Raw genomic sequence first — 22,056 nt, 5'->3', positions numbered from 1 at the left:
CAATAAACTTCAGCAATCTAAGAATGTTTTATAATCCAATCTAAATTACCCCTGTTTTGTTCACAAGGACATGGTAAGATTATCTGTCAAAAGTCTTGCTGAAATCTGGACACAGTATGCCAACAGCATTTTCAGCCAATTTTATAACCATACCAAATATAAAATGAAAATGGCTTGTATTCCAGTCAGTCTAACTAGGCAAACAGAAACAACTTAAAGCATATCCAGCAGGAGGAATTTAATGCAGGGAACAGGTTGGTTACCCAGGTCATAAAGAACTGAGACACCCAAATAGGAGGTTGGTGAGGCAATCCAGAGATTAGCAACAACAGGAACAAATGGGGGAAGGCCTCCAGAGGAAGGCAGAACCATGGTGGGCCTAACTAGAGGAGCTCAACACGTAGAAGAGATGTTACCTTTGCTTTGCCCCCACCCCTCCTCACCCCTTCCCTGCACATCCTGGCTATTCTCTTCCCCCCATTCCACATTTTCCCACCAGAGTCTCCCACTGGCTGGACCCAGCTGGATATCAGGGGACATAGGCACCCAGAAAAGGCAGTCTACAGCCACCAAGGATATGAACTGTCATGCAGGGCAAACAGACTCTGGGAGAGCACCCAGTTTTTACCTTCTTTTCTGTGAGATCAAACATTTTATTAGAAATAATTCTCAAAAGCCTCTAGGAATTAACAGTCTATATTTCCACATAAAATAAACAGCTTGGGAACAGCTATGGATGTAGTAACTCTTAGAAGATGCCATCACTCTTAGATATGAGCAAATTCTACATCGAGAAGCTATTCCAAAAGGGAGGGATGCTGGAGCCAGACTGTCTAGGACTGCAGACTGGCTCTGCCTCTGATTTGCTAATTTTCTATAAACGTTTCTGTGCCTTAGTTTCCCCATCTATAAAACACGGATGTTAATAGTATTTCTCTTAGGAATACTGTGAGGTTCAATGAGTTGGACATGTACAGCACTTAAAATAGTGCCTAGTTCACAGCAAGAATAAATGTATTCTGACAACCATCCCTCTGTAGCCTTGTGCCATATAGAATAAATCTTAGCTTCTGACAGTAGTAGAATTAGTCTTATGGATATCATTGGTGGCACGTCACGGCCCTGGTACACTAAGTACTTTGCTTTGATTTTTTCATTCTATGGTTGAATGATTCTGTAATTGGGGAAAAAAACATAAACAACAAAATTAGATGCAGGAGATCTTAAATCAGTTACCTTTCAAGAAGTTAGTCTCATTAAACATATAGTTAAGCTCAGTTCTACTACTGGGTACAAACATCTACTTTCATCTACTTGAGTGCATTTATCAACTAACTTTAGTGGGGCTTACGAAACTGCATACAAACTACATTCTGTTCACATGCATGGACATGCATACAGATAAGCACACGGTGGACACAGAGGAGCATAAATCAGTGTGAACTCAGGTGAATAAAACTGCACTGTGGGACGCACAGAATTAATGTCTGTTATTATTTAGTCAAGTTGCCCTTAATAGAGGGTTGGTTGTTAATCAAGCCTTGAAATAGAATATGCCTTAGTAAATGACAATTTATTCTTTTATTATTATTTTAAATTGAACAATAAACTTCTTTAAGAGCGAGGATGTAAAATGTCTGCAGGACACCTTCTAGATCGAATTCCCATGGCTGTATTCCAAGAAGTCAGAATGCTAATGTTTTAAATCAAATGCCTGGCATAAATATTTGATATCTACGGTTTATTCCCTCAGGCACCATATTTTTTATAACTGTAACTCAGGGGGCACAAAATGGATCCTGTTCACCTCTGTACTCTCCTCCAAGAATATATCCTAGTACCTTTCAAAAAGAAGGCATTTCGTAGATAATTGTGTTGAATTGAATGGTTCATTAGTTCTGAGTCTAAAATGCAATCTGATTCATACCAAGAAAGTTACCTTACAAGTCTATAAAAAACAATGTTAATTAGGACCACGCTATTACTTGGCCTAGACCAGCATTCACACTGTCCTTACTTATGCTTCCCAGGAGCACCAGTGAGAATTAATCACTAATATTGTAGTTTTACTTTGATGACTGAAACCTCACTGAAGTTTCTCACTGTTTTGTGTAGTCAGAATGGCCTGTCAGTGATGAGCTGGAAGAAATGTAACTTACCCCCAAAAGAAAAATGAAAATGAGTATGTTGAAACTGGAGATTCTAAAGGATGCACATATTGGACAGACATATAAAAATCACCCTCTTCAAAATTATTACAAAGAAAAATTTCAGTAGGAATATTGAAGAGGTGAGATAAAATGTGCAGTGGAGGGATTATTTTTTATGTTCCTGGTTCAAGAAGATTGCCATTTTCAGTTCAGGTAAGATTGTGCCATAGGCTCGGGGTTGCTATGGGGGACTACAGAGACATAATAAATCTGAGTTGTGACAAGCTTTTACCTCTTTGAATCAAAAGACATTTTAAAATGTGTTCCTTTCTACAAATGTTAAGATATTGATTCATTTCTTTAATGTGTTCTGCTATAAAAGACAGTGAAATGACCAGCAAAAAATAATTAATCATGTGTACTAGATAAGAATAATACCACAGAAACAGATGCTCTTTAACTGGTACAAAGGAATGGGTAAGTTGCTCCAAAATGTACCATACTATTACACTCTTAATTATCTTTTGTCTTTCATTGTCTATTGTAAAGGATCCAGCTCGATTAAAAGCAAGGCAGTGTGAAAACAGAGCCACTGACACTAATCAAGAAGTTTCAATTTCAAAATCTTTGCCTTTTAGTACAAAATAAATGTTTTGCAGCCAAGGTATGTTTACTATCATTTTGTACTGGCTTATTATCTGCCAAAACAGTGTAGACATAACCCTAGGATGGCATTTAGCAGTGTTTTCCAAGATGTGCACTTCTCCCATAATTAAATAAAATCAGAATGTTATTGCCATAAACATACACTGGCTGATGGTCTCAGAGAATAAAGAATAGCACTGCTGCTAAGAAAATTCAATTTTCTTTATTATAAAAGATAGCTGGTCACAGAACAGTGGTCTAAGCATCTCTCAACACTGAAATCTGAGCATATTAAGTAGTTTTCTATTTGGTTTGCAGAAACACGACCAGGTGAAAAGGTGGCTTAAATGTTTCTCTTTACTCACTATTTCTTCAGAAATTATACCCATTCTGAAGACTCTAGATGGGGTGGGGTGGCCTTTGTTCCATAGGCCATCTATTAAAGTCTCCCCCAGAAGTGTTAAAGGAAATCATTAGGAGAATTCCTATATTTCAGTTCCTCCAAAAATAAGTTAATGCAATTGGGAATGAAATGAAAAGTTTTAGGATGGGAGTTTTCTAAAAATGACTCACAACTCTGCCTAAAAAGCTATGGAAAGAAATATACCACTTAAAAAAAAAGACCCCCAAAATATATCATAGGTATTGGGATTCAGTTATATGACAGTAGCGTAGGAGGGGCTGAGCTGAGAGCTGTGTGCCGAGATTCCAGGTTTCAGGGGGCTATGAGGAGGAGGTGGGGATACTGCGTGTCAATAGTATGTGAGGACACACAGAAAACTGAAATGGAGTCACCTTGGTCAAACACCACCCATACCTGGTAGTCGGGAATGCTAATGTGATTGGAGGGATGGCATTTCCTACAGTTTTCAATGATCTCTATAATTCTATCATAATTCAGCTTTTCTTAAAATGAGCCAACATCCTTCCTAGGACCTTATTTTTATAGACACCGGAATAAATTTGTCTTTATCTACCTATTTGGTTTTAATTGTAAGTGTTTTTTACAAGTTAGAATGTAAGGAAAACTAGGCAGTCAAGGTGTCTGAAAATATCATCTTTTTTTAATAAATAGGGTTAAATAATGTTTCCAGTTCCCTTGGAAGCACCAGATCTGCAATCTTGCTTTTTCATACATGAGGAGTAGGAGTATATGTGGAGAAATCCAGCACCCTTCCTTCAACTTAACCTTAACACATTACTAGTTTCATAAACTGAAGTAAAGAAGTAGAACTCAGAAAATGGGTACCACAGACCAAATTCAGCAACCCTGTGGTGACTGTTCTCTACCTTTCTTCCTTTTGTGCTCAGAGAATATGGGCCTCTGGCTTTCCAAAGTCGACCATTTACCTTAACAAACCCCTCTCTTTTTGACTCTTTCAGTATTGGATTTCTTCAGTTGTCCCCACCCCTAGGCATCTTTCATCTCCTCTTTTCTGCTGGTGGGGCTTCCTCTTCGTTCACAAACATCCGGGCTTCCTGAAGTAGGGCTCCGATCTTCCATTCTTCTCTGGTGCATTCAGGTTCAGAGCTGGGGCCATCTCCAGCTCCCCTTTCGCTTTGCCTTTCACGTGGACCCAATCATGGAATCCAACTAAATCCTCTGTAGCATCCCTGGTGTCTGTTTCTACAGCCCATTCCCACTGCCAAACCACCCCTCCCCAATCCTGGCTCTTATCGTCTCACACCTGGATGTCCCCAGAAGTTTTCCACTCCACTCTACACATAGCTGCCAAGGGAGTCTGCTTTCCCACTGTGTGCCCCTGCCCTAAATCTCTTCTTGCTCCTCATGGTCTTCAAGCACAAGTTTCTCTGCTTTACACTAAACACTCTCCCAGTTCTGACTGCAGCCACACTCCACCTTCCACAAGTCTCTTAGCACAGCCCACTACTCCTGCCCGTCTGATCTCATCATCCGCCTACCTCATGCCTCCTGCCTCTACCCCTTTATCCCTTTGCTGTATCTCTCTCATCTCTCCATTTGATTATGCAGGTCACAATCTTCACTGTGTGCGGGTATAAAAGGGGGAGGTGCACGAGGGTAGGTGGATGCTGGCAGGGGCTGCTGGCCTCAGAGCCAGGGCTCCGGAGGGAAAGGAGAGCACAGTGATGGTGTCTTTAAGGGGGAAGGCACTATCGGCTCTGACCAATCGTTCTCATGTGGGAAGGTTGGATCAGTGTCTCTAGATTGTCTACATTTTCATGAGAAGTCAGACATTTATTTGAAATCTCCACTTTTAAAATATTAGCCACTAATTGAAATGTAGAATATAATACAGGTCAACAAATTGGGTGCCCCCGAAAAAGCATCTCTGCAAGTTAAATGTGGCCCAGAGGCTGCTAGTTTCAACCCCAGTTTCTAAACAAGTCTTTCATCAAGAACCATCTTCGTGCTCTCTGTGCTGGGTCCCCATGGCACTCCTGCTAGTATTAATTCTCCCTTTCTTGTCTTCACAAATTCACTTTGTATATCATTCGACACAAGTAGAGCCTTGTCATTTCACCGCATGGTTCCCTGTGAAACCATTTGCACACTTATTTCTCATCCCTTAACTTTTTGTATCTTATCTCTCTGCAACTGGAGAAGAAGTTCTTGGAGGACAGGAGTCCTACTCCATAATTTCCTCTCAATATCTTCCAAAGTATATTCACAAACAGGCACTTACTTATTTAAGGGTGTAAGATGTATCTTGGCAGTTTCAAAAGTACAGACACTTTTTAAAAAGGAAATATCAGCTCCATTTCTTTGACAGCAGTCTGGAAAAATCTGTCATCTTATTCAGCCATACACATATATGTGTAGGAGTAAGCTGTCTTCCATAGAGCCTTCTATAATACGCAAAGTCCTATAACAAGCAACTTGCAGAGTCTTTTACATTCATCTAAAACAAGGAGACAGAACAGCCCAGTGTGGAAGAGCCTGGGTGTGGAGACAGATTGCCTGGGTTTCTACTGAGGCTCCAACTTCCTGTCCACATGACCTTAGGCAAGTCACAAAACCTCTCTCCCCTTTTGTTTCCTAATGTATACAAGAGGAACGGTGATAATACCTATCTCAGAGTATGTGTGTGAAAATTCAATGAGTACATATAAAATACTTAGGAAAGTGCCTACCACATAGCAGAGAATTAAAGTCATTATTATCTTAAGTTAGGTAATACAACTGATTTTCTGCTATTAAAATTTAAACTCTATTTTAAAGAACACATAAAATTATTTCAGAAAAAGAAGAGTAAAACCAAAGAATAATATTTTTAGGCATATGCTTCGGCGTCTCATGCCAACTCTCCAACACCAAAACCGCACCCGGAGGCAGAATGTGCTCATACCACTGACCTTAGGAGTTTCACAAGTAGGTTCCCAGCTTACCCTATCACAAGAAACAGTATTCGTACATCCATATGCAGGTAACTTTAGCAGCCTCACGGTTATGGACATGGAATGGACCCTTAATAATTACCGCTTATTGGAATAAATGAATCAACTGTGTATTTTATTATACTAGGCAATTTTGATACCAGAGATCTTTTAAGTGTAGAATTTTCTTTCCTAAAATATACAGGGAAAGATGTGTCTGTGTGTCCTCCAACTATATAGCAGCTATAATACACAATCATCTCCGGGGAGATGCTTTGCAACTCTTTGCATGATCTGACCTAATTAATTTCAAAATGAAAGGAAACACATTATAGTACCTGCACCAATTAAACAACTGATTAACTGAACAGTACGAACCTCATGGAGGTTCAAACATAGAGGACTGTATTTTTTTTCTCAATTCCCTGACCTCAGCAGCACTATACCAACTCCGTTCTTAGCTGGAGTGGATTCCTGAAAAATACCTGGAACAGATCCCAGAATTGTCAGGTCCCTCTCAGCTATTAAAAATCCACCCAGCTTAAAATGCCAATCAAATGCCTGAAGCAGGGCCTTCCCCAGGGCATCTCCTGGCTACGGGGTCCAAAGAAATAAAACAATGCCAAAACCAAGAGTGCAGGCCAACCCAAGTCTCTTTGTGTCTGTTGCCAACTTCCTCCAATTTTCTTTTTGCCGGCTCACGTGGGTGTAGGGCACAGCAATAAGAACATGCCTAAAATATTTCTTGCTTCTCACCAAGAAGACACTTCTTGCAAGCAACAGCCCCTATACTATTGGGAGGTCTACTATTCAGCTCTCCCCTTGTGTCAGCTTGTAGGAATAGAGGTGGGGTAGGGGGAGAGGTTAGTTCCTGGGATGGTTGCTGGCCCTTCCCTTCACGAGTTCTAAAGCTTCTGTAAAAAACGGGAGAAGCAATAGTGGAGGCAAAACTCACTGCCCATGGTTATGCCTGTCTTTTTCTATCTGTTCCTGCTAACACTACAAAAGACTGAATGACCTTGTCAGGGGATGCCAAGGGCAGGGATGATATACAAATTATTTAAGAGGCAGGGATGCAAACTGATCAGAAGGGATGTGGTCCAGGGGCTGGAACAGGTCCTGCAGACCCCTTGCAGTGTCCTCCAGTTGCTGGAAGGATCAGGGGAGCCCAGGGATGCTGGGGAAATTGCAGCAAGGGTGCTAGGGGGTTTGGGTCCTTTTACTAACGATGGGAAGTGCTTGGTAATGTTAGTACCAGGACAGCTGTACTGGTGGAAACTGACTGAACATCATTCCTACCTGTGGGAGCTCTTCAGTGTCCTGAGCGAAGCTGTCTCTAAGTGCGTATTTCCTAATGAGACAGGCTGCCCCAGGCTTGCTCTCTGCAACCCCCCCCCCCCCCCCATGACTGTCCCACAGCCTCTTGCCTGATCACACTGAACTATTTTCTATTTGGTCACATGACCTGTGGAAACTCATGCATTTTCACAATACCAAAACAGAGAGTACAGCAGGGTATTCCAAACCTCTCCTTGCTGCCAACTTCCTCCAGCTCTTTTCTCACCTGGTCAGACAGGTGAAGGGCACAGCAATAAGTCTATGTCTAAAACACTTCTAGCTTCTCACCAAAGAATGAGAAGACACCTCTTACAGATACACCCCAATTGGGAACAAATTTTCTCTCAGAGCTGCCTTCACTTTGTTTGACAGGGAGCAGGGATGAAGAGTGAAAAGCAATTCCTTCCTTCTCTCTTCAGGACAGGGAGGAAAATCAAAATATTCCAGATGACTGGATAGTTTTTGATAGCCACCTGCGCACTGACGACTTACGGGCTGGGATAGGAATGAGAGAACCCCCGGAGGGGTACGTGGGATAGTAGCTGGATTGGACCATCTCTTTAGAAATCCCAAGAGAAGGATCTGGCCCAAATTGAAGATGGCTTCCTGGCAGATTTCCTTTTGAAATGCATAAATTTAAAGCTGTTCTTTCATAGTTCAGACAGTAGCACCAATTCTGGGCAAGAGGAAAAATCTTCCTCTGTATCCTGTTATACTTATTTGAAGAGGCACCCGAAATAATTAAATATTATATGCAGTTTAAGAAAAATGAATATCAAATATACATGGAATAAAAAAATTGAGGAAGCATATTTCTATTGGTGATTCTTTGGAGATGCTGATTAATCCATTGTGCATATATTTATGTTTAATTAGAAACTGGGTAGGATTTAGAATGTTATTCTAAAACACAGTCTATTAGCATTATGGCATCATATTCATGTGGTGCAAATAATAATGTGAGAGGATTTTCTTGGTAAACTATTTTTTAGCGACCCTGTTTTATCAAAAGCATATATTTTTACTCGGATGTTATAAGAAACTAAGTCTGAGTATAAGCTGATTTGCTATAATTGGAATAGGCTTATTGCAGTCATTTTACCCCTTTAAAATTATGATACCAGCATTCAAACATCTGTTAAACCATAGCATCTGTTTCATATTTGGGATGCATCCCTACAAATTAGAAGAATGTTCTTTTTAATGAGCTCTGATTTAATAGGGAATCCTTTTTTTTATATAACTGTTATGTGAAAGAAAGAAAATGAGAAGACAAAAATCATCTCTTGCACCCTCCATACTAAAGTACCTCAAAGGTCCATACATTTCAAATATAAAACTGTTTCATGAAGATATATGAATATGAAAGTACACATGCGTGTGCACACACATACACACACCAGGAAATGCAGAGAGGGCCACACATTCTTATTATTCAAGAAAAATAATCACTTCTTTCAAAAACATTGTCTTGCCAATCTATAGGGTCTTAAAAATACCAGATAAATTCATACCTCGTAGTGCCTCTGTTTACTAAGATTTGTTTGCTCTAACTCCAAAGGCATACGTGTTGCCAGGTCATTATCATTTCAGTTCTATCTGAAGTAGTACTTGCCACTGACTCACTCAGTTCTTTTTAAACTATTCCCTATGGTCTCTGGAAGTTTTCTAGTCATTTGGAGACCTCTATCTGCATCTGATTTTGTCCTATAAGAAGCATGTCAGCTTAATGTCAGACAACAAAGGGTTCATGTGTCCCACTGTTAATATACTTCTTTACTGTCTTAGGCCTTTGACCTTTGTGTTTTTCTATTTCTAATGTGGAGATGGGTAGACATTAAAAGCTTAATTTAAACATGTTTAGAACTCCTAGATTTTAATGATATAAGCTACCATAAAATTTAGAAGATAGGCTGCCCCATTAAATTTAACAAACTACAAAGGATTTATAAAAAGAAGGTATCACTCACATAAAATGAAAACAAAACAAAACAACAACAACAAAAAAAAACAACTCAGAAGGAACTCATTGGAAGGAAGCCAGAAAAATGAGAGAAAAGAAAAAGTTTAATGTAAGAGATTTCTGGTCACCCATCTTGTACCTCCTAATTTGTCTCACCAAAAGAGAAAACGGCTACTGCAGTGTCCCCAGCACTGACGACGTTTCTTTCACAAAAGAAAGGCAGAGCGGTCACAGGTAGGCGGAGGCAAGCATGGTAGGTGCCCACCCCAGCAACAACTGCTTCTGGCACCTTTCTTGCCAACCCATCCCCCACCAAGCGAGGGTTCTGGCCCTCACAGATTTATGAAAGCACATTTACCAAAGGAACAGCAGCATTTTATATCCATTTCACAACAAATGTACAGCCGATAGGTGTTACAAAACCAGATTTGGAGTCATTTGAGTTCTTCACTAAAAAAACACCCCCAAATTTAAACATCGATGACCTAGTTTAAAAGTAGTGTCTTCTAGGAATTTATAGACACTATAAGAGAATCAGAGAAGAGAAAAATGACCCAGGCCATTCTTCTGGGTTTAGGCTAGACTTACATCACCAGTCTGAGACAAAAACTGACCTTATTTGACAATACTAACCTGTGGAAAAAGATTGTGTCATTTTCTTGAGTACCCCTTTCCAATGCTTAATGACTTTTAGTAGCAAAACTCCTTTTTTACCTCCCATGGTTGAAAATGAGATATAACAACACACTTTATGGTCACAGGGGATAGGGTACAGTTTAAAGAACATTGTTATTATGAACTTTTTCCACCTCTGCAGATCTTATCTCCATATACTCTTAGAAACTTACCTCTGCCAGTTGAAAGAGTGCAGATTTTCCATAGCGTTTCACAGGTTCTGCACCACCCAGCTGCGAAGTGTTTGAAGAAATCTGTATTGAAAATAATTCACATAAAGGATATTAATTGTGTCATCAGAATCTTTGCTTCTCATTCATACACATTCAGGAACTTTCTTTAGTTTACAAGAACATCATTGTTCCCAAGTACCAAGTAACTTTAAAGATGTCATACTTGGAATTATAATTTTGAAAACAACTTTGGTGAACAACATCAAAAACAGTAACAAAAACCAGGTGTGGCTTGGACAGCTGTTTAATGACAGGAGTATTGTCTTGTACACTCCAGGCTTTAAACTCTACCACTTAAAACAAGATTTGCATTTCCATTTCCATATAAACACCAACTCGTCAACTGACCAAATATGAGGGATTTAGAGTCATTTTGTATGCATCGAAGTGACTAATTTTTTTAAGGAATATATTTAGGATCTCTAAAATTATTTGGGAAAGATAGCATCATTAGTCAACAAATTTTTTTTTATATAATTATTTTTAATGTTTATTTATTTTTGAGAGAGAGAGAGAGAGAGAGAGCGAGCGAGCACAGAGTGGGGGAGGAGCAGAAACAGACAGGGAAACAGAGAATCTGAAACAGGTTCCAGGCTCTGAGCTGCCAGCACAGAACCTGATGCGGGGCTCGAACTCAGGAATGGCGAGATCATGACCTGAGCCGGAGTCAGGTACTTAACCGACTGAGCCACCCAGGTGTCCCTCAACAAATATTTTTTTAAGAATCCAATATAAATGTCGTAGGCAATACGATAGGAACTGGGGAAGCCAAGAATTTTACAGAAAACACTAGGCCTGGCTTTGAGAGAATACTCTAAAGTACACACAAAGATTGAAAATCAAGACCACAAATCTAAATAAGTTATACAGTTAAGGCCTATGCTGAGGCACAACATATCCAACATTGTATCAACTGCATGTTCTTTTGCAAATTTGGCCAAACAGTGGCCAGGCACTGATAACAACGAACTGCAATGTCCTTTCTCATTTTTATATGAAAACTTCATTTTCAACTTCTAGCCTAACTCAGTAAAAAAAAAAAAGCTGAGAACATACATTCTTAAGGATCTTTACAAATATTCTTCTTCCTGGAGAAGTTCTGTCATTACAGCAGCTAGCTATGGCTTAAGCATTTCATATTCCTCATGATTCTGAATTCTTCCTCAGTTTAAGATAGAAGTATTTCTCAGTTCAGTTTAGCAGGCACTCCTGCCTGCTGAGTGTATCCTCACAGGTGACGCCAAGTCCCACAGGGGATTCTGTGGAGCCATCAGCTCTGGGAGAGACTGGGAGCTTGCTGCTGAATGGAATTCTTCCTAGAATACCGGCTGAACGGGAGGCTTTTGTCGAGGAAAATGTTTAACAAGCTACCTGGGCCATTTAGAAGAATTTAGTTTATGGAAATTTTAGGCACTTTTTCTTCCTAGGTACTATCATTTTTAACAGTTCTTTCCAATTTATCCCAACTAAATTTTTATGTTTTATTTATTTTTGAGAAAGCACACACAAGTGTTGGAGGGCCAGAGAGAGGGGGACAGAGGATCCGAAGTGGGCTCTGCACTGACAGCAGAAAGCCTGATGTGAGGCTCGAACTTACAAACCAAAACTGTGAGATCATGACCTCAACCAACTGACTGAGGTACCCAGGCACCGCCAAACCACTTTTCTTTTTAAAGAAAATTAACTAAATGGGGCTCAATCTTTCTAAGTCTGGAATCTTTTCTTCTACCTAATTTTTCTCTGATGTATGCCACTTCTACTTTTTCTAGACAAGATGAATTTAATAAATCACCTTATCACTGAACTAAGAGAAATGGACACATAATCACCACCTCCCAATTACTTGAGGGAATGAAGTACTAAACATACAGAATTGCCAGCGTCTCGAACCCAGGCTGTATAAAAGAAAGAACATGACTTTTGTGTCATACACACCTTCATTACTTTTTGCTCTGTCAACTTAAGCAAATTGAGTCTCATCTACCTCATCTTCAAAACAGAAACAATAATACCTGTCCCATATTATTGTTGTCAAGATTAGATTTTATGTCAGTGAAGAGTCTGGCACAGTGCCGAGCCCATACTGTGTTCTCAATAAGTGGTACAATGATTATCAACAAGAATTTATCAACAGTAACTTGAATAAACATAAAGCTCTCTTAGTATAGTCCAAAAATTAGTTACACACTAAAATTGCAATGTTAAAGGATAATCATGAAATTTAGTAATTCGTAGAATATTAAATTTATCACATAATCACATGACACTCTTAAGAATCACTAGAGGACAGGCTGGGTAATCCCACACCACACAGCCACAATGCGGAGTGGTTCTAGTTCTTACACTGACTCCCTCTGCTGTTCCTTTTGTTGTAGGTTTATGCTCCTCGACACTAAGTATTTGTTCACTACCACACACCCTGTGCACGGAAGACTGCGGGGCTCAATGAAGAACTTCGGACTGTGTGGATGCATTATCTGCCATTTGAGATAATGCACAGTTGTCTAAGTAGAGAACTGAGAATGGTTCTTTACCTTTCAAAAGGAACTACTACTTATGTCTAGTAAGAACTAGTTCCCTCATCACCCATGGGAGGACTTTGACCTATCTGTAGGTATAAGAAAGATTTCCAAAGGAGCTTGTGTAGGGGGAGGGTCAATGTACTTTAGCAGCCCAACATTTCTTTTTTTTGTTAATTTTTTTTTAATGTTTATTCATTTGTGAGAGACAGAGAGTGAGTGAGGGAGGGGCAGAGACAGAGAGAGAAGGAGACACAGAATCCAAAGCAGGCTCCAGGCTCTGAGCTGTCAGCACAGAGCCCAACATGGGGCTCCAACTCACCAACCATGAGATCATGACCTGAGCTGAAGCCAGAAGTCCAACTGACTGAGCCACCCAGGCGCCCCAGTAGCCCAACATTTCTATAATTACCAACCAGTATGGTTTTCTTGGAATGACTGTGGGGAGATATGCTTTCTTTTTATTTTATTCTTTAAATGTTTTTATTTTTTAAAATTTACATCCAAATTAGTTAGCATACAGTACAACAATGATTTCGGTAGATTCCTTAGTGTCCCTTACCCATTTAGCTCATCCCCCTTCCCACAACCCCTCCAGTAACCCTCAGTTTGTTCCCCATATTTATGAGTCTCTTCTGTTTTGTCCCCCTCCCTGTTTTTATATGCTTTTTGTTTCCCTTCCCTTATGTTCATCTGTTTTGTCTCTTAAAGTCCTCATATGAATGAAGTAATATAATTTTTGCTTTCTCTGGCTAATTTCACTTAGCATAATACCCTCCGGTTCCATCCACATAGTTGCAAATGGCAAGATGTCATTCTTTTTGACTGCCGAGTAATACTCCATTGTATATATATATGCCACATCTTCTTTATCCATTCATCCATCAGTGGACATTTGGGCTCTTTCCATACTTTGGCTATTGTTGATAGTGCTGCTATAAACACAGGGGTACATGTGTCCCTTCGAAACAGCACACTTGTATCCCGTGGATAAATGCCTAGTAGTGCAATTGCTGGGTCGCAGGGTAGTTCTATTTTTCGTTTTTTGAGGAGCCTCCATACAGTTTTCCAGAGTGGCTGTACCAGCTTGCATTCCCAGGGAGATATGCTTTCTAAAAGCATCTTTGGGCTTCTTAATTTTTAGACATATGTTAACATCTGTGGCTGGTCCTTATCTTGATTTCTTGGCAACATTTGATATGACTAACCTTTTTTTTTGGGAAACTCTTCTCTGGACTTCCATTACTGGAGGGTCTGTCTTATTTCCCTCTTATCCCCCAAGCCACTCCTTGTTGTTCTCTGCTGGCTCTCCTTTCTCTGGTGACCCCTTAAATGCTTTTCTTCAGGGTTTTGTCTTAGGGCCTTCTCTCTTTTTATTTATACATTTCTTTGAGTAATTTGATCTCTTCTGATAGCTTTGTTAGAGCTTGTACAATGCTGATTTGTTATACCACTGTTTATACCACTGTTCATTTCCCCCATTGTTTTCCTATTTAAGAGACTTACGCATCCTTTCAAGTATGAACAACACAGTAATATGTTCTTCAAAGTCTGGTCGGCTAGTGGAGGAAGGGCAGGTTATGTTATACTTATGGGTAGGGGACCCTAGTGGGCCATACTGCATAGTACATTCCTGGCTTTGCTTTTTATTTTCCTCAAATTAGATGGTGCTTGCCAATCTGTTAACTCCATAGTCTCTCCTTTGGCAGCATGTACTGTTCTGATAAACAGAGTGCGTGTAATAGCACAAGACGCAGAGCAAATGTGCTAAGAAAAATGATCACCCTGGATGTTAAACTGTTAATTTTACAGCTGCCTGAGGTAGGGAAGCATACCACGGAAACAGGTAGTAAAGATTAAGAGTAAAATAGGTAATGGAGGAAGTGTTCTGGAGTTATGAGGAGTATCATAAAACACTGTAGTCTGGGAGGAAATGACTGATAATTATTGAATGAATAAAAAAATTTTAAAAACCCAAATGAACAACACGGGAAGATTGGTCTTTCTTACCTTAAAAGAAATATTAATGCTTCCAATAAAAACACGTGAAACTTTCACACTGATTAGCTGCAGTGTGAGTATGCAGTTTTTGTCGAGTGTAATATTCTGTAACATATTGAACAGTCCATCATGAAAATGAATGCTTTAAATTTGCACCTATTGCATCTATCCAATTGTGGCATTGCTTTAAATTTGAGGAGATTATGGCTGTATTTATATTGGCAAAGTAAATACCTTGTAAGGGAAGTTTTAATGTCCAAATTTATTGGTCTAAATCATCTAGATTAGCTCTCTGTCTTCAAAGTAAATATATTTCAATGCAAAGATATATTGTAGGTGTAAGAGTCAGCCACACAACGGAAAAGAGAGTATGTGAACTGGTTGGTCATGGCTTCCAGACCTGTTAAATGATAGAAAACAATAGCTCCCTTCTGGCATTACATGTGGTCATTAGTCTTCAGTAAATGAGATCTAAAATGTGATGGATGTGTCACTCTACCTGTAAACAACAGAAGATGCAGATAGGAAACTCATTCTGACCAATGTAATGGATCAGAGCCAGGAAACAGAGTGATGGCTCTTCAGATGGGCCAAGGTGAACACAGATGAATTAGGGGTATCAGCAAGGAATGGAGACAGGCTGAAATGGAGGGGGGTGGCGGTGAACAGGCTTTACACTCTGTATTTCTTCCTAGATCTTGCAAAGCAGGTATATTTTTCTTAAAACGTAAGCTTTCGTGGGGAATCTACAAACAAAATGTTCTTTATTCAGTTTCATGACTCCATGCAGGTTCACTTCAACGAGTTTTGAAACTATCAGACTTGATTAAGAAAGAAAAACATCCTTCTAAGCCTGCAAGGCAGAAACCCAGGACTTAGTGTGAAAGAAAAAACAACTTCAACTTAAAGAACTGCCCAGGGCTTACGGTTTCTTAAACAATGTGTTCCTAGGATAATTATTTGACACAATAAATGACCCACTGCCAAGAGAAGATCTAACTAATCTCTTCTCAAAGTTATGAATGTTTGTAAATCAAATTAGCAGGAATGGTCTCTAAGCATTTTGCCTACCTGACCTTAAAATAACATCACAAAGCTGAACAGTTTTAAGGAGTAAATTGTTTCCTAAATCACATAAACCCCATTTTTCTCTAAGTGCACATAATAGGATGGAAATCCCTCTGAAAAGAGGTGGGGCTGTAAGTGGGCCATTGAGTAGATTTCCATTACATGTCCATGCCCTTTTCAATTCACCCGTTCCCTATGAGGTTCCAGACATACTAGGAAGTGCCTCAACAATGGCGATTCAATAACTCACGGTAACAGTTACAAACTACAGAGCAGTGACCTTGAACTGCGGTTTTCTAACAGGAAATTTGTTAGAAATGCAAATTGCCAGGCACCTTTCCCCACCCCTGCCCCCAGACTTAATAAATCAGAGCCCTGGGAGTGGAGCCCAGCAATCTGTTTGAACAAGCCTCTGAGGGAACTCTGATGCATTTTAAAGTTTGAGAACCTCTGCTGTAGACTAATTAAAACAAGAATTCAAGAGTCTTTATGTTTTCTCAAAGGTGATGAGTGTTATACAAAGTAATTATAAAAGTTTTAGGGATACGATTACAGTTAGTAATTGTAACCTATTCTATTTCTTCTGCAATACCTGTGCTCATAGCAGATTTTAGTAGATAATTTTATTAGTTTATGTAGTTAGATCTTGTTAAGCTTTGAATTAAACCAGCCTCAAATGAGGCCAACAATGTGGTCAGATCATAAGATGTCAGAGATTGAAACTTAGGGTTCTCTTGGGCCAGCTGAGGCAACTGACCAGAGAAGTTACATATCCTTAGGGAACCGTGTGCTTCTCTTGTATAATCATATATAACAGTTACAATTAATAAACAAGCACGCAATAATTTAATTTACTTAGGAATGAAAAGTGTTAATATTATCAATCTAAGCAAAATATAACTAGCAAAAATAATATACTGATTGACAGAGGGAATTGCATTTGATTCTAGGGCAAAATATTTTGATTTTGCCACCATGCATGCCTTCCTCTCTTATGAGGTCTTGCAGTAACTCTAATCATTTTCAAATTAACACTTTTTATGTCTCCTGATGCTACTGAGCAGAGGAGTGAAATCTGCAAACATATCCCTGCACAACTCCCAAGAGAGAAAAGTTTCTTTTCTTTCTTGGAAAACAAACAAACAAACCCTTCTTGGGGCACCTGGGTGGCTCAGTCGGTTAAGCCTCTGACTTCCGCTCAGGTCATGAACTCAGGGCTTGTGAGTTAGAGCCCTGCGTTGGGCTTTGTGCTGACAGCTCAGAGTCTGGAGCCTGCTTCTGATTCTGTGTCTCCCTCTCTCTCAGCTCCTCCTCTGCTCGTGCTCTATCTCTCTCAAAAATAAACATTAAAAAAAATATTAAAAAAGAAAAAAACTTCTCATGCTTTAAGGAGTGAGCATACTGAGTAGCAAGGACTATTTTAAGAGAGGCTGGGATCTCATTCTCCAGAAGCACAGGACAGCCCCTGTTACATCAGCAAACTGGTTCCTCAAAGCTGCCCAGAGCTTCAGGGAACTCCTCATAAATATGATAATAGTTTCACTTAAATAACAATCACGTTCTGAGTGAAGATAACTGTTGGAAACACCAGCTGTGATATCCCATACTGACATTTTAAATGAAGCTGAATACTCTTGGTAGTTAATGCATTGTCAGGTGTGTCAAAGATGAGCCACTATATTCCTGCTAAAGAGTGTAAAATTTAATCAAACAGAATATATGGCAAATACATTCTGTTTTGAGGAAAATATTTCTAAAAAGTTGCATGGGACTGGCTCGGACATCAAAATTAAAAACAAATTTAGTCACTACCACAATTTTTTTTTAACTCTTAAAAAAAGTATTCGTATCAAATAAATGGATGCCAACAACTGAAGGAAAGCAAGAAAGTAAACAAAACGATTTCCCCAGACTGGAAATAACAGTCTGCTTATCATAATGAAAAATTATAATAAAATCCTAATTTATTCAGATTCATCAAGCAAATTGTTCTTCATAAATGGTAGTAGCATCATGATATTTTCGTTACCAGTCGATAGAATAGCCCTCAACAACGAAAGCAAATACTGTGTCAGAGAAGCCTAACAGATAAGCAGGCCAACTGGTGGTATAAAGTCACAGTGGTTGAGATAAGTGTCCCAAGAGGAAGCAGGATTTCTTTTTTTAATGTAAAAGCTGAAAGTAATTTTTCCTCATTTTCAAAGTAAGATGCTGAGTTTTCTCTTGCCAAAAGGATATCATTTTACATTTCATTTATGCAGCACTCTTTATTCAAATGAATCAAAGTGATTCAATACATCAATATTAAACAGAACAGTCCTGCTTGTCATTTTCTCTCAACCCTTTAAAAAACTGCTTAGTTTAGGATATGTATTTTTGGTTGGAATTAATAAAAGAGGAAAGAGGGGAAAGACCGAAAGCAGACACCATATTATTTTCACGATCAATCTGCATTTTATTATTTGTCATACAGGCTCATTAGGAATGAGCAGCATATGGTTGAGGCCAGGGCTTTTGTGGTAAAATCAAGCATATCCGATGTGCCTCTTCACACTAAGTAAGCACTCTCTAGTGTGTGCTCTCTCTCTGGCTGACAAACCAAAGAAATCTGAGATCCTGTAAGAGCTGACCTGATCTAAGCCTGGGATTAAACACTAATAAAAACGCTGGCTAAAGCTACATCACATAGAAAGCTAAGTGCCGATGATTTAACAGGTTGTATTCACCACTGCATTCACTGTGAGTTATTCATAAATTACAGCATCTAATGTCACTACTGGAAAAATTTAATAAATTGGAATCCTAAGGCCTTCACGTGGACAGCAGTTTTTTTCAAGCTTTTAAAATAAAAACAAGGTAAAATTAAATAAATGAATTAGTGAAAAGGGTCTATTCTAAATGAACTCCTTAATGAATGTTTATAAAATGAATACAAAATATGGAGCTGATCTATGATTATAGCAAAGGCAGCAAAAAGCATGAAGTATTCCCTTACGTGCATTATGTTCGTAATGGCGAAAGGCATGCCTAAAGTTCGCTATATGTTATTAAAACTCTATTCTAATATTTCCTGAGCTCAGTAAGTTTCTGAGCCCAATAATCATTAACAACAACAACAACAAAAAAAAGAGGTCATACCTCTGCAAACTGAAACAAGGCTGAGGCTTGACACTGCTTTGAAGAAGCATCAGGGTGAGACGTACTTGAAGATATCTGAAAGGAAACAAGTAATCTTTAATGCACAAGGACATTTTCCCATATCAGACTAATAGATTCAGCCATGTATTTCCACTGTACACACTGATAAAGATTAAGACATGAATCATCACCCTTAATGCCTTTTAGAAGAACAGTATAAATGATAAAGGAAGACAAAGGCCATGTGTCTAAAAACAGATGACTGGAAGAACAAAAGACCACGACTGGCTCATTTGCCATGTCTCTTGTAGGGTACCAGGTATGTTGCAAACAGCAACATTGCTGTTGCTGAAGCGTTGAGATGAACTGCTTTATTTCAATATATTTTTTAAAATATTATTAAAAGCTGGAAGCTGCAGGAAAGTCAGTCGCTCTCTTTCCTACACCACTCCCCCCAAGCTGTTCTCTGCTTAGAGGCAGCTGGGAAACAGTGTTTGAGAAGCATATGGATGTGGCTCAGGGTATCTGGGACTGAATCTTAGCTTGCTGCTCGCTAGCTGCATGACCTTGGGCAGTTCAGCTAATCCTTCTAAGACTTATTTTTCCCAACTGTAAACTGACAATGATGATGAAGAGAATAATCCCCATTTTACAGGATTACAGTGAAAAGAAAACAAGCTACAGAATACACTGCCTGGCATAGTACCAGCACCCAATAAATTATTCACTGAAGAGGAACAGCATTTCTTTTTTAACACCATGCATGTGCATGCGTGCGTGTGCGCACTCTCTCTCTCACACACACACACACACACACACACACACACACACACACAACTCTCTTTCTCCCTCTTCCTCTCACTCTACAGGCATCGGACAGTGGATGGAGGACTCTGCCATACTATACTTGATTCAACTGGGAGACCTTTCTTTTCCACTTGGTATATGGTAGCCTTATTAAGTTTGCTCTGATGGCCCTTGGAAGTACTTCTCAAAGATCTTTTGAGAACAATGTCAGTTACTAATTTTGGTTCCAAAGTGAACAATACTTCCATCCAGCTACAAAATAGGGTGAAAGTGAGTCACAAGAGCAAAAAGCTTAGGCATTATGAATTCAGCCCATTCCCAGTCCCATAAAAGTATTGTTCTTCAATTAACTGTGCTCATGAACTCCATCAAAGGGTACTTACTAAGCAATAAAATGCACCTTAATTATAATCCTTCAACCAGAGAAGTCAATTTTTTTCATCTTAATTAAATTAAGCTGGTTAGAAAAACCATGGAGGCAGTTGGTGATACAGTATCAAAGTAATGTTTAGGGATGAGAAAGAATTAGTAAAGAGACTGATGGAATTATTGACTTTATTCACTGCTGAGGCCATTAAGAAAATTTTAATGCCACTATAATCAGACATAGAAGCATCTTTAGAATAAACATCAGTAAAAAGAAAAAAAGATCCAGATCCTATTTAATAAAGTAGATATAAAACCATCATTGTGAGTGAATAAAATTTAACCAAGTGTTTTAAAGACATTTGAAGGAAAAATTGTATGCTTCTTGGTCAAATCATGAAATGTATCATTTCAAACGAAAAACATGTTCAAGTGTGACAGACTGCATGTATGAGTCCACAAGGACTTTCCTGAAGTCCTGGGAATTATGAATTGAGTAGGTCTAACTTCAGAGAGCACTTTTCATTCCTATCAACCCTCTATAAAAGTTAAAGAAAATAGTCAGTTTATGTAAGGGAAATTGCCTAGCCTATATTTCTTTGAAAATTAAATAAGACAATGAAGGAAATGGAGAAACCACTGACATCAACCCCTTAGATTTTTGAAAGGCATTTCACAAGTTTCTAAACAAGGGAATTTCTTTATAAATTATTATTGGGATAGAGACACTCAGTCAATGACATGAATAGGGAGTTCCTGAAGAAATATCAGATTAGGAATAGGGACCCTTTCTATAAATCAACAGAGTCAGGGATCTCTTAGGTATGCTATAGAGCCCACAAAAATGAGCATATGTCAATACAAAATTTCATGTGAAATTTTAGGGTTTTCATTAGATCTTTAGATTCAGGGATCACTGGCCATGCATCTATGCTTTCAAAATTGAGACCAACATTATTTAACATGTCTATAACTACTGTTTAAAAGTTGAGTGCAGAGTGAATCCTCTGTAACCTTAAATTCTTGAGGAAATAATATATAAAACAATTGGAATTCACACAGCGTATCTCAAACATATAGAAAGGAAAGTGATAGGTAAGGAATATCATGTGAGCAAATATGTACAATAACATTCTGGTGTATTAGCAAGGCATTTATGTATATTATAAACAATGTCTCAAAAGGAATGGCCTCTGCCTTTGTGAATTGTAGTTTTGCCAAGGAAATGTTGAGATCCACCAGGAAAAGGCACTAGAGAAGAAAAGAATCTGAAACTAAAAATATGTTCTCTTTGGACAACACCTAACACAATGGCATATGTTAGGAAGGATGACAGTGCAAGAGAAGGTCTAGTAAAAGACAATTCAAACGATCAAGGGAAAACCACTTTAAGGTTTAGAAAAAATTAATCAATGATGGCTCCGTACTGAGTTCTAGGGCAAATGAAGATATTTGGGGAAGTTGTCTTAACTTTATACATTTGATCGTAAGGACAATGTGCTTTTCTACATCATCTCTGAAGCAACATTGGAAACATAGGGAATCAAACAAGTTTGACACAAGACATAAGACCTTGAAAAATGCCAACAGCATGCTAAAGTTTCAATTAAGAGCAAAGTGCACTTTCTTTTTCTTAAAAGAAAGGAATGCATAGCCAATAACCATGAGTTGATTCCATCTTCTGATTTAACAACTGATAAATTAACAGCTAATAAATGACTAAGTTCTAACAATAGTTTAATTGTATTCTTAACTTTATTATCCATGAATAAAAATTAGTGATGCGGTTTAAATGT

At 38.8% G+C, this 22,056-nt stretch overlaps 1 protein-coding gene across 6 annotated transcripts in view; it reads right to left on the bottom strand.

Moving 5' to 3' along the window:
* Positions 1 to 22,056, bottom strand: part of BBX (BBX high mobility group box domain containing) — a 283,503-nt gene that overhangs the window by 42,816 nt on the left and 218,631 nt on the right. For all 6 annotated transcript variants that reach the window (XM_049628124.1, XM_049628123.1, XM_049628122.1 and 3 more), the window contains 2 exons: positions 19,088 to 19,162; positions 10,302 to 10,382 (listed from right to left, as the gene is read on the bottom strand). In XM_049628124.1, coding sequence (XP_049484081.1) covers positions 10,302 to 10,382; positions 19,088 to 19,162 — 156 coding nt within the window. The remainder of the gene's footprint in view (positions 1 to 10,301; positions 10,383 to 19,087; positions 19,163 to 22,056) is intronic.

The sequence above is a fragment of the Panthera uncia genome, chromosome C2, assembly GCF_023721935.1.
Source record: "Panthera uncia isolate 11264 chromosome C2, Puncia_PCG_1.0, whole genome shotgun sequence".
Taxonomy (NCBI): domain Eukaryota; kingdom Metazoa; phylum Chordata; class Mammalia; order Carnivora; family Felidae; genus Panthera; species Panthera uncia.
The sequence above is the reverse complement of the archived record's forward strand: the minus strand, read 5'-3'. Positions and strand labels throughout refer to the sequence as shown.